A 21,382-nucleotide genomic window follows, 5' to 3' on the forward strand; every position below is an offset into this window, starting at 1 on the left:
ATTTTTGGCTCTCTCAGCTGGTCTAAAGATCTATTTTAGACTATGATGGTGGCAGCTAATTTTTCTAGTAAGGAATATAAGATAAATGTAAACCTCTATATAAGTGTTGTATATTCTAACACACACATTCAGGGGAAGTGAGTGGGAGAGGTTTCTATAGCTAAACATGATCTCAAAAAATTCTTCCATATGTGGAAAAGACTGCAAAGTTAACATATAAATATAGATATATATAAATATACACACCGAGCAGTATGTATACATTTATATCACATTCATTAAACCTCAAAACATAAAATAAATTCATTTCTGTAAGCAAAGGAGAGGTATAACTTTTCAATATACAAAACCATCTCCTTGAGGTATCATAGACAGCAAAACCTATGCTCTACTTCTTACTTTTAATACATTATCTGGACTTGTAGTCAAATTACAAATTAAATATAATTAAAAAGTATATGAAAAGTCATCTGGTTACAGTATAATTAAAATTAAGAGGTAGGAATAACAAAAGCACTAATAAATATTATATATTGATATTGATTTTTAATTAAATAAAATGAGAGAATTTAAGCACGTTTATAACTGCAAGATGATAGTATACCAAAATCTAGAACTAGAGAAACCCTACAAGAGAAACTCCAGCTCAGAGCAGACTCTCACATTTCAAGCCTTGTTGTTTTGTTCCATCACAGGTACTAAGTGATATATAAAGAAATGTAGGTTTGCAAGCATGCTCCTTATCCTCAAAATCTGAGCTGGAAGTTTCTATGGAAGGCCACTCTAGTTTTCCTTTTAGGTTAGACTAGATAGAAATAGTTAGATGTCAGAGGCAGGAAAAATTGTCTGCATCTACTGAAATAAGTATATGATAAGACTTACTGGCTTCTGAAAAATGCTAGGCAGAAATTACATCCTCAGTAGAAGAGATGCTTTTGCCATTTTTGTAGCGTGTTTATAATGAGCAAAATAGCTGTTATAACTGCCTACAATTTAATAGGAAAATTGAGTATTTAATGGTGACCATGACATAAATAGGATTTTATTGCATTTAATTCAACAAGTCTGAACAATCTGTGACATGATCACAAGTTCTTTGTTCCAGAGGGACAATATGCATAGCAAAGATGAAAAATTAGAGAAAATACTTTAAAATATGAAAGTATTTATGTGACTAATTTGCATTGGACTCCTTAGATCTCAAAGCAGTAATTAATTCAGCACAATGCCAGTTATTTACAGTGGATATGCCTAGGATTGTTTATACTGAATGTACCGACAAGAAAACCTTGCCCTGCCCGAATTCCTAAATTAAATAAATCCATGTGACTCTAATGAGCTTAGTGCAGGCTCAGCACTGTGTTAATGCAATTGCATGCTTCTTTGCAGCCTGAGGTACCAGCAGAACAAGTTCATGTACATTTAGTGAACAGAGAAGAACAAGCTCACACCTGCCCAAATACAACATGTAAACATACAGGATAAAGAAACATACAGAATATTAAACAAAATCTAGGGGTCAGAGATGGAGCCAATAATTCCAACTTAGTGAATTAAACACCTATATCATGTGATGTTTTATGCAATAAAATGTCACTGATGCTTTGGTGTTTTTCTCTTATATTTTTCTACTTTCCTGAACAACTGGAAAACAAATTTTTAATGTAGCAGAAAACTCCCCAGACATGGTATTTCAGGTTTCCAGACATTAAAGTTCTGCTGAATTGGGCGTCGTATTCACAGACTAATGAAATCTGAAGATTTCACAGTTTTCAAATAGCCATAGTTATTTGAGTGAGCTGAAATAATCTGTTTTGTTTTCTGTTTATCCTCCTTCTAAAATTGTGTTGTTTATTTTTTAAAGACAAATCCCATTTTCAACATTCCTGAGGCCTATTCAGGAGTTTCAGGTTGGCAGTTTTCCAGTATTGCCACAGAATATAAGGCATTATGCTAATGGCCAGAGCTGCCAAAATACACAAAGTAGCAGGTACTCCTTTTCCTTTAAAATTATAGATGGATCCACGTGGTAATTTGCAGATCAGGGTCCAGACACCAAAATAACAATTGCTTGACTATATCATGGCTCTGATTTCAAAGTGATACCGCTCTAACAAAATCCCATCTGAATTGTTTGGTGTTTTCTATGTCTTCTTCCAGCAGCTCCAAGAATATTTAGTAATTCCAGCTGATATCTTGTTGCCAAGATCAGTCACAAATCTATAACTTTTCAAGAACCTATAGTCTTCTTCAAGAAGTTACTTTTAGTGGCATACTACTATTTTACATCATTACACTGTTAATTTTCATGCATTAGTCATTAAATTTCTTTTCCCAAATTAATAAAACTACCATCATATTTAAAAACCTAACTGGATTCAATACTAAGATTCAGATAGATGGTTCTATAGAAGTAAGTCAACTTTCTTTCTGGAGAAAGGCATTAATGGAAACTTCATGGATACACTTTGACTCATCACTATCCTAGAGAGAAGGATTTTTCTTTTTGTGCCTCTTTGCAAGATTTCAGAGTAATAAAAATCACAATGATGAATTGGTGATAACCTAATTCTAAAACACTACCGCCTTGTAGAAGGGCCATCAAAAATGTATTAGATATGAACACAATCTCTATGCAGCCAGATTGGATTAAAAGATGTAAAAGAACATACTATATGCTTATGCAACCATATGATATTCCATCCTTAGTTATACCTTTTGAGGGCAGCACCAACTTTCTGGAAAGGAACCAACTCCTACAGCCTTATGGTACACCCTACGATATTCATCTTTTCTCAAAATCCATATCTTTTTTATGAGAATATCATCTCTCATCATAAAACAAAATTAAAATGTACTTGTAGCCTTGGTGACCATGGAACAAAACATACAACTTTGATTCAACTACAGTTTGGGAATTCAGGAAACATTATGAAATGAGAAACATTTTTCATTTTATGCATCTCAAAATCTCCAGATCTATGAGCAGTAAGAAGATTTGACAGCTCTTATTGTCGTCAGGATTGGCAATAAAGTCTTCAATTGTGAAATTTTTTTTAATCTCATATCTTTAGTCTTCCACTGTGTAGGTGCTGTATCAAATTCTCCCATTTTTTAAGGAGGATAGAAAGAAAGACAAGGAGAATGTAAGACCAATGAGTCCTATCTCTGTGCCTGGAAGGCCTTCTACAATGGAGTGATGGCATCAATGGACAAAGGAAGAGCAAGTGAAGACATCTATCTGGATTTCTGCAAGGCCTTTGACATAGTCCCACATTACATCTTAATCTCTAAATTGGAGAGAGATGGATTGGAAGGGTTGAGGATTCAGTGGTTGGGGAATTCATTGAACAGTCACAGCCAGAGGGTTGTGGTCAATGGATCTCCACATGGAGGCCAGTCACAAGCCATGTCCCCCAGGGGTCCAACTTGGGACCAGTTATCTTTAATATCTTTATCAATGACCAATGATCAATCAAGTACAATCTGAGTAGGTTTGCAGACAACGCTGGACTGATGTTACAGTGGTGCAGTTGATATGATAGAAGGGAGGCATGCCATCCAAAGTGACCCGGACAAACTCGAAAAGCATGCCCACATGAACATATTGAGGTTCAGCAAGGCTGGGTGCAAAGTATATCCATCTCAGTCAGGCAATACTAGATAGATATGGGTAAAGATGGGAGAACTCACTGAGAGCAATCCAGAAAAGAAGGACTTGACAGTTCTGGTTGATGAAAAGCTGGACATGAGGCAGCAGTGTCTGCATGCAGCCTAGAAAGCCAACAGCTTCCTGAACTGCATCAAAAGAGAGGTGGCCAGCAGGGCGAGGGAGGGGATTGTCCCCTTCCACTCTGTTCTTACAAGGACCCATCTGGAATATTGCATCCAGGTCTGGGGCTCCCAGCACAAGAAAGATGTGGAGCTGTTGGAGCAGGTCCAATAGCAGCCATGAAGATCAGTGGGGAGGAAAACCTCTTCTATGTAGACAGACAGAGGGTGCTTGGCTTGTTCAGTCTGGAGAAGAGAAAGCTCTGGGGAGACCTCATTGCTGCATTTCAGTACTTAAAGGGAGTTCATAAATAAGATGGAGATCGACTTTTTTTATGTGGCTTGATGGTGACAGCACAAGATTTAAAACAAAAAGAGGTGATATATATGTTAGATGTTAGAAAGAAATCTTCAGAAGTTTGTGAGGCACTGGAACAAGTTTCCCCAGAGAAGTTGCGGATGTCCCATCCCTGGAGGTATTCACCTTCAGGCTAGATGGGGAATGGGCAGCCTGATCTGGTGGGTGTGTATTACTGAACTACATCCTTATCACACAAACGTGTTGTTGTTTGTTTTTTTTTTTATGTAGAGACGCCAGTTGTAATTAAAATAATCAAGTATATTTTATACTATGTAGTCCACAAGCAGCAACTTGAACTTAGGGCCACATACGAAAGTTCTCATGAATCTGAACAAGTGACAGCAAAAAAATGCAATTTTTTTATATGGAGACCATTCTGGAGTTAGAGGTCTGTCATATATGCCAATAAGAAATGTTTCAGAGATAGCAAGAAATGTAAAACTTGCAGGTAAATTAATAATAAATGAACATGGGTGCAAAAGCTTTTCAACTTATATTTTTCCTTCATAACAATTGTTACTGAGTAAAAATTATACTGAAAACATGACCACTGAAGGAAAATATCAATAGCTGAACCAAAGAGCACCACATTAAAAATAGGATCTTCTTCCAAGAAACAAGTAGTACTTCAAGCTCTTTAAAACAGGTATAGACTCACAGTGTTTTACAACACTAAGAGTGAAATATCTTATTCATTTTCACAAATACGTATTAAAATGAATATGCAAATATTTTTACATCCATATATGGTAACATGTATTTCCTTACTTAAATGTATCAACATAAATTAGAAATTGCAATATAATCCATAAATATGAAAAATGTTTCAAAATTATCTCTTTCTCTCTGAGATTCCTTTCAAAATCCTTCCCAACATCCACAAAAATGGCCTTTGTGTTACAATATTCACCACTTCCTTTTTTTTATATATATATAAAATAAAAAATGTCTTTTTATTATAGTGCATAGTACTCTATTGAATGGAAAACAGAAGTTTGCATGGCACATGGCAATCAAATTGTTGGACAAAAAAAGGTGCTGTGTGGAATACTAAATAATACAACACAGTAAAAAATAAGATCCACGATTTAAAAATGTAAGCTAAAGAAATGACTTGAGTTCAGTCATAAATATTGACTTTGCTGCTTCCCAAAAGTTTATTTCAGGAAGGATTTTGCTGTGGAACTCCTATTTATTTACTTTACAATTAAACATTAGCTAGGTTAATCCACTGCTCACAGAGTCTGGAAATTTAGGGATGGCAGTACGTCAGAAGAAAACCTCATCCAACCAGTGTACAAATATAAGATGAAATAAATCAACTATCATGCACAACAGATATTTGTCTAACCTGTTCTTAAAAATCTGTAAGAAAGGAGTTTCTGCTACATCTGTAGTAAAGAATGTTCATGTTTCTTTTGACTTACAGATTTGCTACACTTATAGCTAAAAAAATCTGGTTTGGTTTGTTTGCGGTTCTTTTCTTTCCTTTTTTTATTTTTATTTTTTTTTATGTTTGTTTGTTTTTAATAAATAACCTCGTTACTTCTAGTATAAATTGCCACTCCTACTCCTTCTCCAATGGGCACCGGAACACAATTGATCATCGTCCTCTTTACAACAACATTTTATATATTAGAAGACTTATGACTTGCTCTTAGTACTTTCTAGACTAAACAAATCCAGTTATTTAAGCTTTCCTCATAGGTCATGTTTTCTAAAACTCCTATCATTCTTATTGCTCTCCTTTTGTCCGTTTCCAATTTGTCTATCTTTCTTAAAGCATGGTGTTCAAAACTGTATACAGCTTTTCAGATGAAGTCTCACCAGTGCTCAAGAGAGCAGAATAATTACTTCCTGCTTCTTCTCCAGCATTACCCAGAATTAGATGTAACTTCATTGCAATGGTATTCCATCATTGCTTCATACTGTTTGAAATACAGATTCTTTTTTTCTTTTCCATTATATGGCCTCAATACATGCAAAGTCTCCCTTCTAAATGAATTTGTCTTTACTGAATTTCAAATTACTTATTTCAGACTTTCTCTCCAGCTTACTAAGACTAGAGCAGTTTACTGAGCATCTTAACTGCTTCTGCTGTATCTGTAATTTCTTGCATCTTGGTTCATTACCAAAAATATTCTATTTCATCCCTGAAATAATTTCTAAAAAAGGACTTCACAGAATTGGATATAGGAAAGACTTCTTAGCAAACTGCTGTAAATGTTCCTCCAGTCCAACAATGAATAACTGAAAGTTTTTCTGTAGTGTGTTATATCTATCAGTTGCATGGACATCCCATCCTGATTTCATACTTAACACCATTAAAATGATAACATTTATTGTTATAGCTTTTGTTTTTCTTAATGTATTTTACACTGTATTTTACTATAACTATTGTATTTATTACAAATATAGGATGGGACAATGACAAAGGCCTTATGAATTCAAAGTACGTACGTCACAGCTAACATTTTCTTCTTAAGCCACAAAGCCAGTTAACCCTTTGAAAGGAAATTTGATTTGTTTAACATCATTTGTCCTCGACAAATACAAACTATATTTAGAAAGGCTGTGCTATGTAAAGGCCATCTAGACCTGCATCCTGTTTTAGACTGTGGCCCAAAACTAGGGGCCACCTAGGAAAGAGTGCAAGAATAAAGTGAGTGCATAATGATAGATCACAACTTCAAGAATGTAACTTAAGACAGAAATCACCAATCAAGTGATGATTAGGAAAACCTAGAGAGCAAAGCAAATTTAAATAATGCACTGGGATAGATAAATAACGAAGAAATTTCATTACTTTCAATACTTTATAATGACAACACGTTAACTATCCTACCACAGGTAATAACTATAATAATAATACTGAAGTGTTATTTTCCATATATAAATATGAAAGTTAAGCAGATACATTATTTTTGGTGGATCTGGTCTTAAAGCTTTCCAGAAAGAAGAGCTCTGATATTTACTGTTTCAAAAATATCAAAACAACAAGATTTTTGGCCAAAGCATCTCCTTCATTCAGATGGCTAAAACAAAAAGTACTGAGCCTGCACATTAGACACTTAGCAAATTTCTTCCTATCAAAGGAACTGCAACATTATCTGAAGAACCACACTGAACTATTATAAAGGGCAGTGCAATAATGCTAATAAACCACTAAACATTGTGACCTCTTAATTCCAAACAAATATTGTATAAATATTATCATTTTAAAACTATGTTAATGAATTTTTTTTAATAATTATGTTTTACTTTTCCCTTAACATTCAAATCATTAACATCACAAAATATCAACAAAATCAAATGAGTTATGTATTTCCAAAATAAATGTTTTGATTTACAAAATTTGTGCTTATTTATAAACAAATATTGAAATTCACACAATCAAACCAGTGTTGGGCTTAGGGATATTATTTTTTCAATATGGAAAAATTTCAAAGCTAGCATGTTCAATCAACAAATCTTTTGAGACCGTCTTATTAGGATAGTCTTTAAACAGAGGTCTTAAAGAAGACTAATATTATAAGAATACTGAATCATGAGCAGATTTTCAATAAAACATTCTGGAATTTTGTTTATTGTGCCTAGTGAAAAATGTGTCACTTCTCTTTAATCTATACCTGTTATTTTATAGCTTTATTGCTTTAAATAATGAAAAAATATTTTCATGAACAGCTTAGAACTAGTGGTTTACAAGATACCAAATGGAAATACAACAAGTTTTAAAGTACTAATTATTTCTCCATTTACTTTAAATAAACTCCCCAAAACTCCAAAAATTGATACTTTTGAAATCAATTTAAGTAGGCAAATTTTCAATGACTTTCTAATTAAAAAGTTGAATTATGAAATGCTGAAAAAGTATCTGTGAAATGTTTTTAAAAAGATAGAGAAATATAAGATCCCAGGCATAACACTGAGATTCTTTCTGCGTTGGAAACAAATGCCTCACCTACTAGTTTCTGCTCAAAGAACTAATATTGCTCATCTTATTTGTGGAATATTTGTTTCACCTTGAGATATCAAAACTGTAAAATTATAGAAGCGAAGCATAGAAAAGAAGGGACTGACCTGATCTGGAGAGGGTCTGTGGTTGGAGTGTTGTGGCCTCCCAGGAGATCGGTGATGGTGATGGTGGTGATGATGGTGGTAGTGGTGATGGTCATCATCATAGTTATCTGCCATTAGTTTCATTCTGTTTTGTGTCTATTTAAGAGAGACAATGAAAAAAAATATTACATGCTGGAACTTATTAATCTAACAGTGTTTTGGCAAGATCTTAGCTCTTTGTTCACTCTTTCTTTTGGTTGTAGCTGCAAGGATCTAACAATAGATGTCAGGACTGCTGGCTCAGAAAGAAAAAGAAACAAATAGAGAAAGATAATAAAGCATGTGAATATATCTGTCTCAGTTTTCACTTACAGAGAATAACACAAAGAAATGAGAAAAGGACATGATTAAGGTTGTTATGTTTGAAAGGTGTCAATGAAGACATTGAAGTTTTCTAAATTTACTATTTTAGAAGAGTTGCCTATTTTCCAGTTTATTGCTATGTTTCAATAATTAACTTCCAAAATCTCACAAACAGGAATATTAAGCATGCTTCAAGTATTTACAGTTATCTATCAAGGCAAGTCAACAACAATTGTGAACAGCTATGCTAAAAATAACTCTTGGCTTAATTTTTCTTTTTTTATTGTAAGCAAGGATCACACTGCTATATAGGAAGGTAAAAGAATCTGAAGCCTAGTTGATACAGACACAGTTGCTTAGAGGAAATAGTGATTATGGGACTTCACACATCACAGAATGAAAGTAAGTCTTAGATAAAGATCTTGAAAACAACATCTATGCTTCAGTTACTGCTTTGTACAGATTATAAAATCTCATGTCACCATGAGGTAACAAGATACACCCTTGCTCTTTATCATTATTACAATTATTCTATACCATAACATACATAGACTAGAATAACACAAACCTTGTTCATGGCACCAAAAATATCTTTTTACCTAATTGCCCAATATCAGTGTATACAGCACTTATTTTTTCTGTTAGTAGGACTGAAGGCTCTCTCTAGAAAACTCGTTAACCATTAATCAAGTTTCACTTTTGCACTGATAAATCCCTGGAGAAAATGCCATGAGCTTTTAGGGACCTCTGTCAAAATCTGAAGATTCTATTCAAGGTATACACAATTAGTACTATGTAGATGGCTGAAGGAAAGATTGAAGTCTAAACACATTCAATATCATATTTTTTAAAAAAAACAAAAACTCATCTGAACCCTGATAGAATTATTTCATATGGGAATAGATGCACTTGAAAGAGCATTATTTACTTTGTGCCAATTCTCTATGTGGAAACCATTTGAGTGGGTCATGCACAAACAATTGGAAATACACTGGAAACAGACACTTTTCTGTTGACATTGAAGTTAGGAGTATGAAGTCATTTGCAAAAATTCACAGTTCTACTTGTGCCCCAAGGTGGCAGGACACATACAGAGGGACACTGAAAAACACATTACCCCAAGATTTTACTCAAACCGATCATTCCCAAATTGAACAGATGATTTTAAACACTACTCATTAATTTGTGTATGTTCCTAGGCTAACAGGTCTAATTGGATTCCAGATGGTAATGTCCATGAGATAACCAGCAGCCTATATCTAATATGTGGTAACTAGTCTTCAAGAATTAAGGTAAATACATTCTCCTATGAGAACAATCCTATATCAAAATTTCTGCAAGGAAAACTTCACGGTAAATATACTTTAATAGAAAACGTAAAAACTGAGATTTCAATTAAGTTCCTTGAATTTAATTAGTTTTGCTGAAGTAGAAAAGAGATCTTGAAAAACAGACAAAAAAACAACAACCAACAAACAAACAAAACAGAAAAATAAAAAAGCAAGAAGAGAAAACCAAATATTCTTACTACAAAATATTTGCACTATAAGAAAAAAGTAATGAGAGGAAAACCACGAACCACTGGGATCACACAAAATCCTAAGATGTCTCCTTGCAACTAATTTTATTTTGAAATATTGTAATGCTTCTCAAGAACTGCACATGATGACCATTTGGGGACAGTAATAAACAGATTTCAGGAGGGCACTAGCACTCAGTTCATGTTACTGCAGACGCAATAACAAGGCAGAGGAACACTGACAGATTGGATATGGATATGTTTAAACCAGTGTTCACTGCTTTCTAACCATCGCTACAGCACCTTTGCTGTGAGCATCTTTCCTGCCTCTTACAATAAAGATTTCATCCATAAGTCAAGAGGTAGATTCCTTTGAACAGGAATTGCTCTGTAGGGTATCATTTCACACTTTTAAACACTATTTTCTGCACAGCTGGGACAATTCTTTTTTTTTCCATCCTAATTAAGAAGACAAAAGCATTGACCTGTATGAATTTTAGTCATGAATTTGCTGATTTATCACAAGGCCAACTCAACCTGAATCACCATTAACTTGTTTGAATTAATATTTAAAGAGGAAGTCCTTTTGAACAATAGTGGAAAAGACGGAGAATTAATAAATAGTAACCCACTTACTGTAAACACTGTAATATTCTGCCTCTTTGGGGAAGCTCCTAAGATTTTATCAGTTTACTTTCTTATCAATGAACAGCCCTAAATTTCCTACCTTTCAACTGTATCCCATAAAAGAATGCAAAAGTTAAACAAGATGATATATGCAATCCTAAAAGTGTCCCTTGTAATGAGGTGTTGGGAATTAGATGTGTCATGGGATAAGAACTGTAAATGAATGATGTCATCTTTCTAATTTGGTGCTGAAATATAAATAAACCACTTCTAATGTTTCCTCCTTTTGTATGCCAGATTGCAGTAAAGCATCCACAAAGAAAGCGTTAATGCTGCAGTAGGCGTCTTTTAGTTGTTCTGCTCTGAAAGCATAATGCATATGAAATGCAAAATGGAAAAATGAAAAATGAAAAGTTGATTTTGCTTTCAGTTCATACACTCATCATACTGTGCATACATTTACATGACTTTTTATTGTTCGTTTCTTAAAATGAAGCTAAATATGTATTTTTTCTTCATAGCTTTTTCTTTCTATTTGTTAGTGCTTCACAACAGTAACTGATATGACTTTCAGATTCTGTTTCTTTTTACTTTGGCTGCTGACAAAGAGTAGTTCAAAAGTAAACTGTGTTTTCCAGACATGCTACCTATTACTTAAACAGCAAAAAATATCATATGATTTCAAGCTTTTCCAATTGGGATTTCTAAGGATGAGGAGGAGGATTTCTGGATGAGGAACAAAACTGAAGGCATCCAGAAAATTAAGAGTAACAATAAAATCCCTTTCATGTCCTTCTAAGTAAAGCTCTGTGCCATTACTTCCATCTGCTTCCCTTGCTAATTCTTTTAATGGTTAGTAGGCGATGAAATGTCAGGTATATTTTTATTTGAGAAAGAAATTAATTAACCACACTGGAACTCATTCAGGACCCCAGGGCTTCACACCCCTACGCATACATATAAGCACACACATAAACACACAGAAAAGGGGTTTTATTCACTGTGTGTTTTAGGACATTGGCTCATCAGACAGACAGTAACTGCTCCTGATCACAGTCCTATATCAACATATTAGATCATCACTTCAGTGCTGACTGATGGGGAAACATACCACCCGCTTACTTGATAATGCTGTGATTTCCTGCATCATCTTCAGTATACTTGAAAATTTCAAGTTCAAAGATATACCAGATTTTTTTTTACATTACTTTTGAAACAGATTCCTTAATATGACTTTTCACGGTTGTTTGGAAACTCAGACTTGGAATTTGCAATTCATAAAAACTGTACACACATTCAAGCTGTGTCAAATCTAATCTGCATCATTTGTTATTCTACATGAATTACACTACAACATGTGTTGTGTACTTTCCATAAGTATCACTGCAAATTATGTAGTATTCTGTGAATTAAGAAATCATTCTTTCTTAAATTCTTAATTACAAATCCTTTGATACAGAGCATGACACAGATGACTCTACAGTTTCCTGAAACCTCTTTGTCAATTGCTTTATCAAACAGAATATTGGAGAATATTTATTTGCAAAGACCCACAACTGCTTAGGCGATTTCACAATTTTAGCTCTTTCTTAGAAATTAAAACCAGTTTCACTCGTGGTTGAAAGAATGATGAGTAGTAGCATAGGTTGGATTTTCTGAAATTAGAAGTACTGTGATACAGAAACTTGAAGAGAAATACTGAACAGGTGACCCATTTGACTTCAGAGGGAGACTTCAGCAGTTTGAAGCATTTTCTTGAGACTGAGGTTTCCAAACCTCACCCTTATTTCATTTTACACTGCCAAAGGATGTGCATTGCATTCTAACACAGATGTTGACACCAAAATCCTAAATTCTGTCTTTGATGTGAATCTGAAATAATTTAACATAAAGTAGTATACCAGGTTTGATCTGTGAACTCTAGCAGTTTAGGATGCATTTCCTGTATGGAACACATCTGATACAAAAATAATTAAAAGGCAAGGAACATAATTAATTTTTCTCCTTCCATTTTCAGCATGTGTCAGTTTCGTTTTGGAATATTACCTGAAGTTAATGATAAACTAAAATAGATAAGCTACAACTTTTAATTTCCTGTTTTGACCATTTATCACATGCTGGAAAGGCACATCTCTAACAACAAAATTATCATTAGCTTTTTTTTGAAAATGCCTGGTGAACATCAGGCCCACACCCAAGAAGGAACCAGTTTTAATTAGGATTTATATAAGGAATGAAAATAAAAGTAAACTTGTAAAATGCAACAATATAAACTGCATCTCCTACAGGCAATGTATACTCTTATTAGATTTAGCCTGAATAATGTCTTCAGGGTTTTTCTTCTTCTTTTTTTGTTTGTTTGTTTTGTTTTGTATGGGTTGTTGGTTTTTTGTTTTTTGGATTTTTTTTCCTTTGAATTTATTTCTATGTTCAATAAATGCTGCATATAATTTGGGGAAGAAAAAAAAAAAAAGGAATGATAGAGGAATTAGAAGTGACTTAAATGTAGGTGCACAGGTATATTAACCCGTGGGGCTCAAAACAGTTGTCTTTGATCATTCAGTATCACTATTTGCTAAGCTGTCAAGGTCATGAATGGTATGTGTAACTGAATTTCTAACCCACTTACCAAGAAATCTATGATCAAGCTCTGTACAAAAACTGACAGATATTTCTTGTCCTTCTAAAATTCTGTAGAGTTTAAGGATCTACAGAAGTAAAATGAAAGACTTTGATTGACTGGCAACAGACTCAATAGCTTAAGAACAATCTGTAACTGTAAAACTGTAATATTAAAACTGTCCTTAAAAAAATATTTTAGCAAGGTGGCAATAGGCAACTATGCTTTGATCTGTCATCTGGATAAAGTTAACAATGAAACAAACTCTCATGAATGAGGTTCAAATGAGGAAAAATAGTAATATTTGTTTCTCTGGGTTATAGTTGTAATGCCATTCAATAGCTATCACTTTTCTTTGGATTTTCTACTCAATCTCTCTTCACTAAATGGAATTTGAAACATTTCTCGCATATTCACTTTCAATACAGTAGGATTTTTCCCTATGTAATACAAGAAGGAGACACATATCAGGTCTACAAACTATCCTGGTGAGATCCTACAATGTAATTATTAAAACATGAATTTAAAACCAAGAGAATCGAGTTCTAGCATTGATTCTGCAATGGGCTTTGCCATCTTCAATATTCTGAAACCTCTGTTTCCTGTAATCTCACTATTTGAAAATTATACTTCCACAAAGCATCCTGACATCTTCATTTTTAGATGTTTCATTCTATTTTTGCTGATAAACAACTTAATTTGAGCTTTATCCCCTTAATACAACTTCAGAAAACACCAATGTATTTTTCTTTTTCATTTTTTGAAATCCAAAATGTAAGGATCTAAAAAAACAGTATACAAAACTATATATTTCACCTAGTTTATCCAGAAGTTATATAAACCCAGTGGAATTAACTTGGATTACAGGAAAGCATGACCAAATGCAATTGTTCTTTCAGTTTGAATCCAGTGCTTCAGGCCTGAAATCTATTAGCTGAGGATTAACAAAATGTTTGCTAAATTCGCCAGTTATGTAATTGCTGTCCGTACAAAATTAGTTTTTATGACAGAATAGTATTTTTGCACATTCTTCATTAAAATAATCAGAAATATTCCAAATTTGGACTGATACAGAGGAAGGTATTCTCGAAAAGAAGCTATAGAGGGCTTTTCAGAAATGATTGCTGAGTTTCTAAGTAATCATCATTAGAACTTCTGAAAACAATCAAATTACATTGTCTACACTGAAGAACAATTAAACCATCAGGGATTACAATGAAAATTAAAATTTGATGCCATTTAAAGCCTGTATTTCTACAGCCCAATTAAGTCAACTTTTTTTTTTTTAATTATTATTGTACTCTTCAGAAAGTTTCCACTTAAGTCAACTCTTTAGTCTCATCAAGCATGTTTCCAAGATCAAAAATAACAATTTCCTGCTTATGAGACTTCATAGTAAGTTAAACTGCAAATTTGCCCACTACGTTTCTTACAGAGGACTTATGTTTTCCACAAGTTAAAAGATCTGCTAATTGGCTATTGCTTTGAGGGACATTTTGCCAATATAGAGCTGCATGTAAGAAGTGGACTTCAGTTTGTATGAGTATTCCAGGGCTTGTTGCTACATTACATTAATTTCAGAATACTTCTAACAACACAACGCTAGCAATGTAATGTTAATTATATATAAAATAAGTTATACTTCTTCAATTGTCTTCAATTGTTACAAATATCTGATAGTATTCAAGATTGTTTTTGTTTTTCTTTTTTTGCTTCTGCAGTGAGTTCTTATACACTAAGAAAATACCAATAAAAAAATGTAAGTTACAAAGAATATGTTTGCAAGCACACACCAGCAACAAAAAGATAATAAGAACATTACAGTGTGGTAACTCAGAATTCCGGAGCGCTAGAAAACTACCATAATCATAATCGTATGGGTATTAGAATGCATCACTATGGGGTAGAGCTATGCTTTACAGAGAGTTTTAATTAGGCATTTTCTTTTTTATAACATCTCTGTAGTATAACCTATCCTTACACTCTTATTCTTAATTATATTTGACCTTTATTTTTTCTTTGTATTTTCTATTTTGTATTTTGCTGTTTTGTTTTCCTCCTTTTAATTTTTTTCCCTGTTAAAATTTCAAATGGAAATTATTTTCCTGGTATATTGTGTGACTTGTTGTGGAAAGCATGAGAGACAGGATGAATGCAGGTTAAAAGCGTGTATTATGGTTTAATGGAGAAAAATGTGGCCAATTCTTACTTAAGATTTTTTCTATTTTTTTCTCCTTATTCATGCTATGACTGTTGCATATGAAGTTAGGAACACACTAATGTTCTTATGGTAGGAAAGCTACTTTTTTTTTTTAACTTTCTTCTATCTACATCTAGTTATGTATTAAATCTAAGTCGTGTGGTGTTTAATGTGAAAATCTTATAGTTCTCATCATCTGTGAAGTACATGTAGCCAGAACATTTGTTCTTCAGACCTTGTCTGCACTCCCTAAATTCACAGTACAAAAAAAATTTTCCAAGCTTTCGGGAAATCCAGCCTTCCTGCCAGATGAAACACAACAACAAAAGCTGACCAAATCAGATGCTCTGACTCTTGTGCAGCAATGCTACCAGAGAAATTTAAAAATATACTTTATCTGAAATTAAGCAAAAACAAACAAACAAAAAAAAACAATAAATACTGGAGAAAAGGTTAAAAAAAAACTAAAAAACTAAAAAACTAAAAAAATTTAAGTTTTACAAAAAGCAATGCCAAGGAAGGTTGGAAGATTAACAATTTTAATTATTTTTCTGATGGTATCACACTGTGAAGTAAAGTAATGTGATACATAAAGGATACTAGATAAAGCATTAGATTAAATGAAGCCTGAGTAGCATAAAAGAAATGGATAGTCATGAAAAGACAAAAAGCTAAAAGTCCCATCTATTTATCTGCCTAGAAGTAACTACGATGTGAACAACTTATCTGTTTACAATTAAGAAAAATAATAGATGTAAAGCAGTTTTCAATATATATCTTGACAAAGACTTGGGTCTGATAATTTAGTGTTTACTGTGAGCACAAAAGCTCCACATATATTTCAAATTTATTATTAATTACAGTACTATTTAAATGATATTAACAGCCATTAGACCTGATGCTTTGCAAGATTACAGGATTTAAGTGACTTATGCTGTAAGAAGTCAGGGCTCATAGTAAGCCTCTCTCTTCATGAGCTGAAGGATAATAGCCTTCTCACAAACACCAGCTGGGATATCAGATGCTTGGCAGCATGAGAAGAGGCAGCAGTTTCAAGTGCCAAGCAGACATTTATCTGGAGTACTAAGAGTAAATTTCTACTTTCCTTGCACTTGTGATTGAAGTTGTGCTGATTTGAACATGGTCCCTCTGCCTTCTCTGTTGTGGTCCCTGCATTTAGAGTTAATGTATTTGAAGCCTTTTTAAGTTCTGTGAATTAAAAGTATGGCTTGAAGCACAGGAAATATCTTGTAATAATACAGCATACGAAGTAATGTATAGGCTAAAGTCATGCTAAAAGTATTCGTCTGAGTTCTACTACTAAACCTAGTAATTACACAGAAGTATGTAAGAACGCAGACACAAAGAAGTGGGTTAAAAAGCATAATTAAAGCTCTGCAACAGCAGCTGCCTGAGGACATCTCAGGCCAGGTCCCACTAAAAGCAGACAAACAGCACGAGAAGGTAGAGTTCTCTGTTGGCTTGTTGCTTGTTTTTACTTCGGGTTTTTGTTCATTTGTTTGTGTATTAAAACAGGAAACGATTGTAAAGACACTTTCCCATAATTTATAAACACCAGACATGTATCAGAAACTTTAGTATCAAAGCTGAACTTCTGAAACTGCAATTACATGGTTTGTAATACTGATATCTAAATGTCAGAAAAGTTCATTTCGTTGTAATTTTTGCAATTCTACAGAATCACAGAGTCATAGTTGGAAGAGACCTCCAGGGATCATCTAACCTAACTCCCTGGTAAAGCAGGTTCTCTACAGCAGGTTGCACAGGAAAACATCCAGGCACAAGTTCTTGGATATTTCCAGAGAAAGGAACTCCACAACCTCTCTGGGCAAATCCAGCTCTCCCCTTTCTAAGTTTCTGTATCTTATACAAAAAATCTAGCCTAAATTGAAATCACTACATTTCTTCCAGTAGTACACAATAAAAAGAGATAAAATTTCTAATACAGTGATGGTATGTAGGAATATGGACCAATTTATCTAAAAGCTAAAATACAACTTGCAATTTCATTATTCCTAAATGCTTGATGTCACTACCACAATATCACATTAGCTCTATACCTAATGTTCTTAACCAGAACAATATATATAATACAACATGCTGGCTTCAATTCCATTTCCCTCCTTTGCTCTTGAAAGCTTTCTTTGAAATACTTTTAAGTTAATTAGTCAGAAATACTCCGATGTATTGCATACAGGAGGAATTTGTTGAGAAACTGTGGTTACACAGATTTTTTAAATTCCTTGTTTGTTTCTCACCGTTTTTGTTTCATTAGCAATATGTTCATGTGATGAAATATAGTCATGAACTAATAGACTGGAGAACTCTGCCAAACACCAACTTTGCCTCTGGCCAGAGTATTCTGTACACCTGCAGTCCTGCAAATGCTGGACTGGTTTCTAGTTTCATGTTTTGGGAAGAAAAATAAAATGCTTTCAAGGAGTTAGAAGACCTTGCATTTTGGCAAACTCCACTTACATTTTTGGCTCTATATCCCAAAAGTGAAAAGAGGCAACTGGGAAATTTCCTTACAGTATCCAAGTTCAGAATGAATCAATAACACAGCAGCGTATTATGCTCCTACAAAATCTCTTGAGATGTTCTAAAAATGGGCTTTAAGCTAATTGTTTCATGAGGGATTGCATCACTACACACATTTCTCTAAAAATAGCTGTCTCAGTATTCTCCAAAGGAATCTTGGCCAGGGTGATTATAAACACTGTGTAATCACTCAGCCAAGCCTGTGTAGTGATCTTGTTTAATACTGTATTACTGAGAGGTCTTTTAAACCTACTAAAAAGTTCTGTGGCTCTCCAAATACAGCATTTGGTGTGTGAATCAGAACAATTCCAGTGGCTCTGTTTTGCTGGGAGTGTATACTATACTTCCATATATTTAAAACACTAAGCAATAGATGCTTTACTGAAAAACTGCAGCTGCTAAATTATACTTAAATAATTGCAATTAAATATGCACATTTTATGCAAAGTTGTTTGCATCACAGAGGTCAGTATCACTAGCAGCAATTTAGGTGCACAACTGCAATACAAAAAAGTTTCCGAGGTTATCAAAACATATTCTGATGAAAACTGTAAAAATAAGCCACAACCAATGCATTTCTTTCAGACTAGAAATGACAAGTCATTCTTAAACTCATGCAGCCACAACTTATGACAAGACTGCTCAATTTATCAACACAATAATATTTTGGTCTTTCATATATGTATACCTGTAGTTTCATATTTAAAGCAAATAACACACATTCTCATTCTCCTACAGAGGCAAATATTTCATTTTTAAGATTATTCTTTTCATTTTTTCAGTGAGAAGAGTTACAAATTACATCAAAATCCTTGTCATTTACACTCTGCTTGATCTGCTAAAAGGCCAGAAAATTAGCACAGAAGAAGTGCTGCAGTTGGTCATTCACTGAGGTTCTAGCTCTTTGATAAAAGCGCATCAGAAATAGATTAGGAAACAACATCTCTCAAAGAAACCGAGAAGTAGAGTGGAGATATCACGCAATATGAAATCTGTCATTTTTACCCATAGAACAATCGTAACAAGGAAGAGTAGCACTTACAAGCCTTGCTCTTGGATGCACATGTGAAACTTGTGGGGCTTAACAGTGCTTCACTCTAAAGGGATTAAAGAAGCATGAATCTCTACAACTCCTACTATCAGATAATTCTTAAGTGTAATAAAGTGGTGACCCAGTTAAACTACATTCCTATTCCTGGTGTCTCTTTCCTTCTTTTTTTTTTTTTCCTCCAGTGTCTGAGATAAAAGAGATTATTTTGGCATTAATTTAATCTAGTTAAATAGCATTAGTGAAGATCTTTATCACTATAAATAGTGGAGGCATTTGAAGTATTTGATTGCACTTCTAGCTGAAGTTATCACACACACAGTGTCTCTTTGGCAATCCTCTTCTGCTGTTCCCATACTCTGGCAGAACAAAGTTCTGAAAGTTTTGAGCACATCTCAATAATATCTTGATGATTTAAAAAAACAAACAAACAAACAAAAAAAACTCATTTGAGAATTTTAAGGATAATCATGATTTCCAGATAACCTCGCAGAAAGCCTGAAGCCTTCTGAAAAATAAACCCACAACAATTATTCAACAACAGATAAGGAAAAAACTGAACAGCAAAAAGGTTAGAATGTGTCAACAGAGTGGATAGATCCTGCTTGACTGTGTGAAGAGCATCTGTAATCTTCTGTTGCACATAATGCAGTCAGTGGGAAGCTGTACAAGGAGGGGAAACAGAAATGTAATAGCTGCATATATGTAGGTTGGCACATAAGTAATACCTCCTATTTATTTCCATGTATACTACAACAGATACAAAGAGCACAATAACACTATTTGATAGAGATAATTCTCAGCTACAAAATACTATACTTTCAACATAGGTACCACCATTAGCTTTGCATTTTTGCAAATCATGAACAAGAGCTTGCATGCTGCATTTGTAAACATCTGTACAAGTGAAGGTGACCCACTGTCACCACTGCTGGAAAGCACTACCAACCACCTCACTGTGTTCACATCCACATCCACTGTTTTGTCTCCATCAACTTTTGGCAAGCATCAGTGAACATCAGTGGGTCCCATTTTCTCTGCATGGAGGAATTCAATGACACCCCTTTGCTTGATACCTTCTTCCATGTCAGATGCCATTTTGTCAGATTGCCCCTATGCTGTTATCTATCACACAGCAACAAAACATAACAGAATACTGGCAGAAAGGTTCATCCTCTACTGCCAACGACTGCCTCTGACATCACAGGCCAGCGTAATAAAATAGAAGGAATTACTTTTGGAGGAGCCATTGTAATATGAGCCTGTCAAACATTCAGCTAAATACTTAGCAACCAAGAAGCAACAAAGAAACATTTACATTTCACATCTCCTATTTATCACAATTGCTGTCACATATCAGACCTGGTTTGAGAACTTTCAATACAATGTTAGAAGAAAATACTACACATGAAAATAATGTCACTTCTCAGTTGTCATAGAAGTATGAAAATGAACTTCTCCCCACCTGCTGTTTTAACTGATGTACTAATCTGTCCTTCTCTCTTTTAAGAGCCATTACTTCCTCTTGTGTCTTCTTTTTCTTTGAAGCAGACAGTTCAAGCAAGGCAATGTTTGCATCCTTTTCACTAATTGCAGCAAGCAGTGCTTCCTGTCTGATAAAATAAAATAACAATTGTTACATTCTCCATAAAACAGAATAAAAATGCCACATGAAATGCTTCTTTTAACCACAAGAGAATAATCAAACAATTTCTGAAAACTCCTTATAGAATTAGTAATGTTAATTACAATCAAATAACAAAATAAACTATCAGCAAAAAGAAATTTTCTTTATTCTTTTTTTTTTTTGTAATTTAAATACTTCTTAACACATTTATCTCAGTGGGTTTCTGTTTATTCTGACATGACATCTAATAATAATTATTTGAATTGTTTTGATCTAAGAAATCTTTGGTATTTGTTATTTTTTTGTTTTTTTTTTAATTTACTTACCTGAATTCTAGAATATTCTAGATAAATCTGTTGTGAACTATTCCAATTGGAACAATTGAATCATTAAAGCAAAGTGATATAAAACTTAAGTTGTCTTGTTTATTTGGGAGCTTGTAACCCTCAGTAGAAAAATCTCTGAACATCTTCCACACATTTACACAGATGTTTTCCTATGGATTTATTTCTATTAAAGCACTCAGAGATACAGAATTACTTAGAAGCCAGGAGGATCACACTGTAGCTTGTGAAGACACATGAGAAAAGTAATTTCTACAACATATCATTTGGAAGCACAAATC

At 33.9% G+C, this 21,382-nt stretch overlaps 1 protein-coding gene across 3 annotated transcripts in view; it reads right to left on the reverse strand.

Moving 5' to 3' along the window:
* The window catches only part of ERC2 (ELKS/RAB6-interacting/CAST family member 2), a 437,668-nt gene that overhangs the window by 116,550 nt on the left and 299,736 nt on the right, over positions 1-21,382 (reverse strand). For all 3 annotated transcript variants that reach the window (XR_004161299.1, XR_004161298.1, XM_031555549.1), the window contains 2 exons: positions 20,596-20,743; positions 8,213-8,347 (listed from right to left, as the gene is read on the reverse strand). Coding sequence is in view for 1 of the 3 variants with exons in the window: in XM_031555549.1 (XP_031411409.1) it covers positions 8,213-8,347; positions 20,596-20,743 (283 nt within the window). In the remaining 2 variants the exon portion in view is untranslated. The remainder of the gene's footprint in view (positions 1-8,212; positions 8,348-20,595; positions 20,744-21,382) is intronic.

Source organism: Meleagris gallopavo, chromosome 14 (genome assembly GCF_000146605.3).
Source record: "Meleagris gallopavo isolate NT-WF06-2002-E0010 breed Aviagen turkey brand Nicholas breeding stock chromosome 14, Turkey_5.1, whole genome shotgun sequence".
Lineage (NCBI taxonomy): Eukaryota > Metazoa > Chordata > Aves > Galliformes > Phasianidae > Meleagris > Meleagris gallopavo.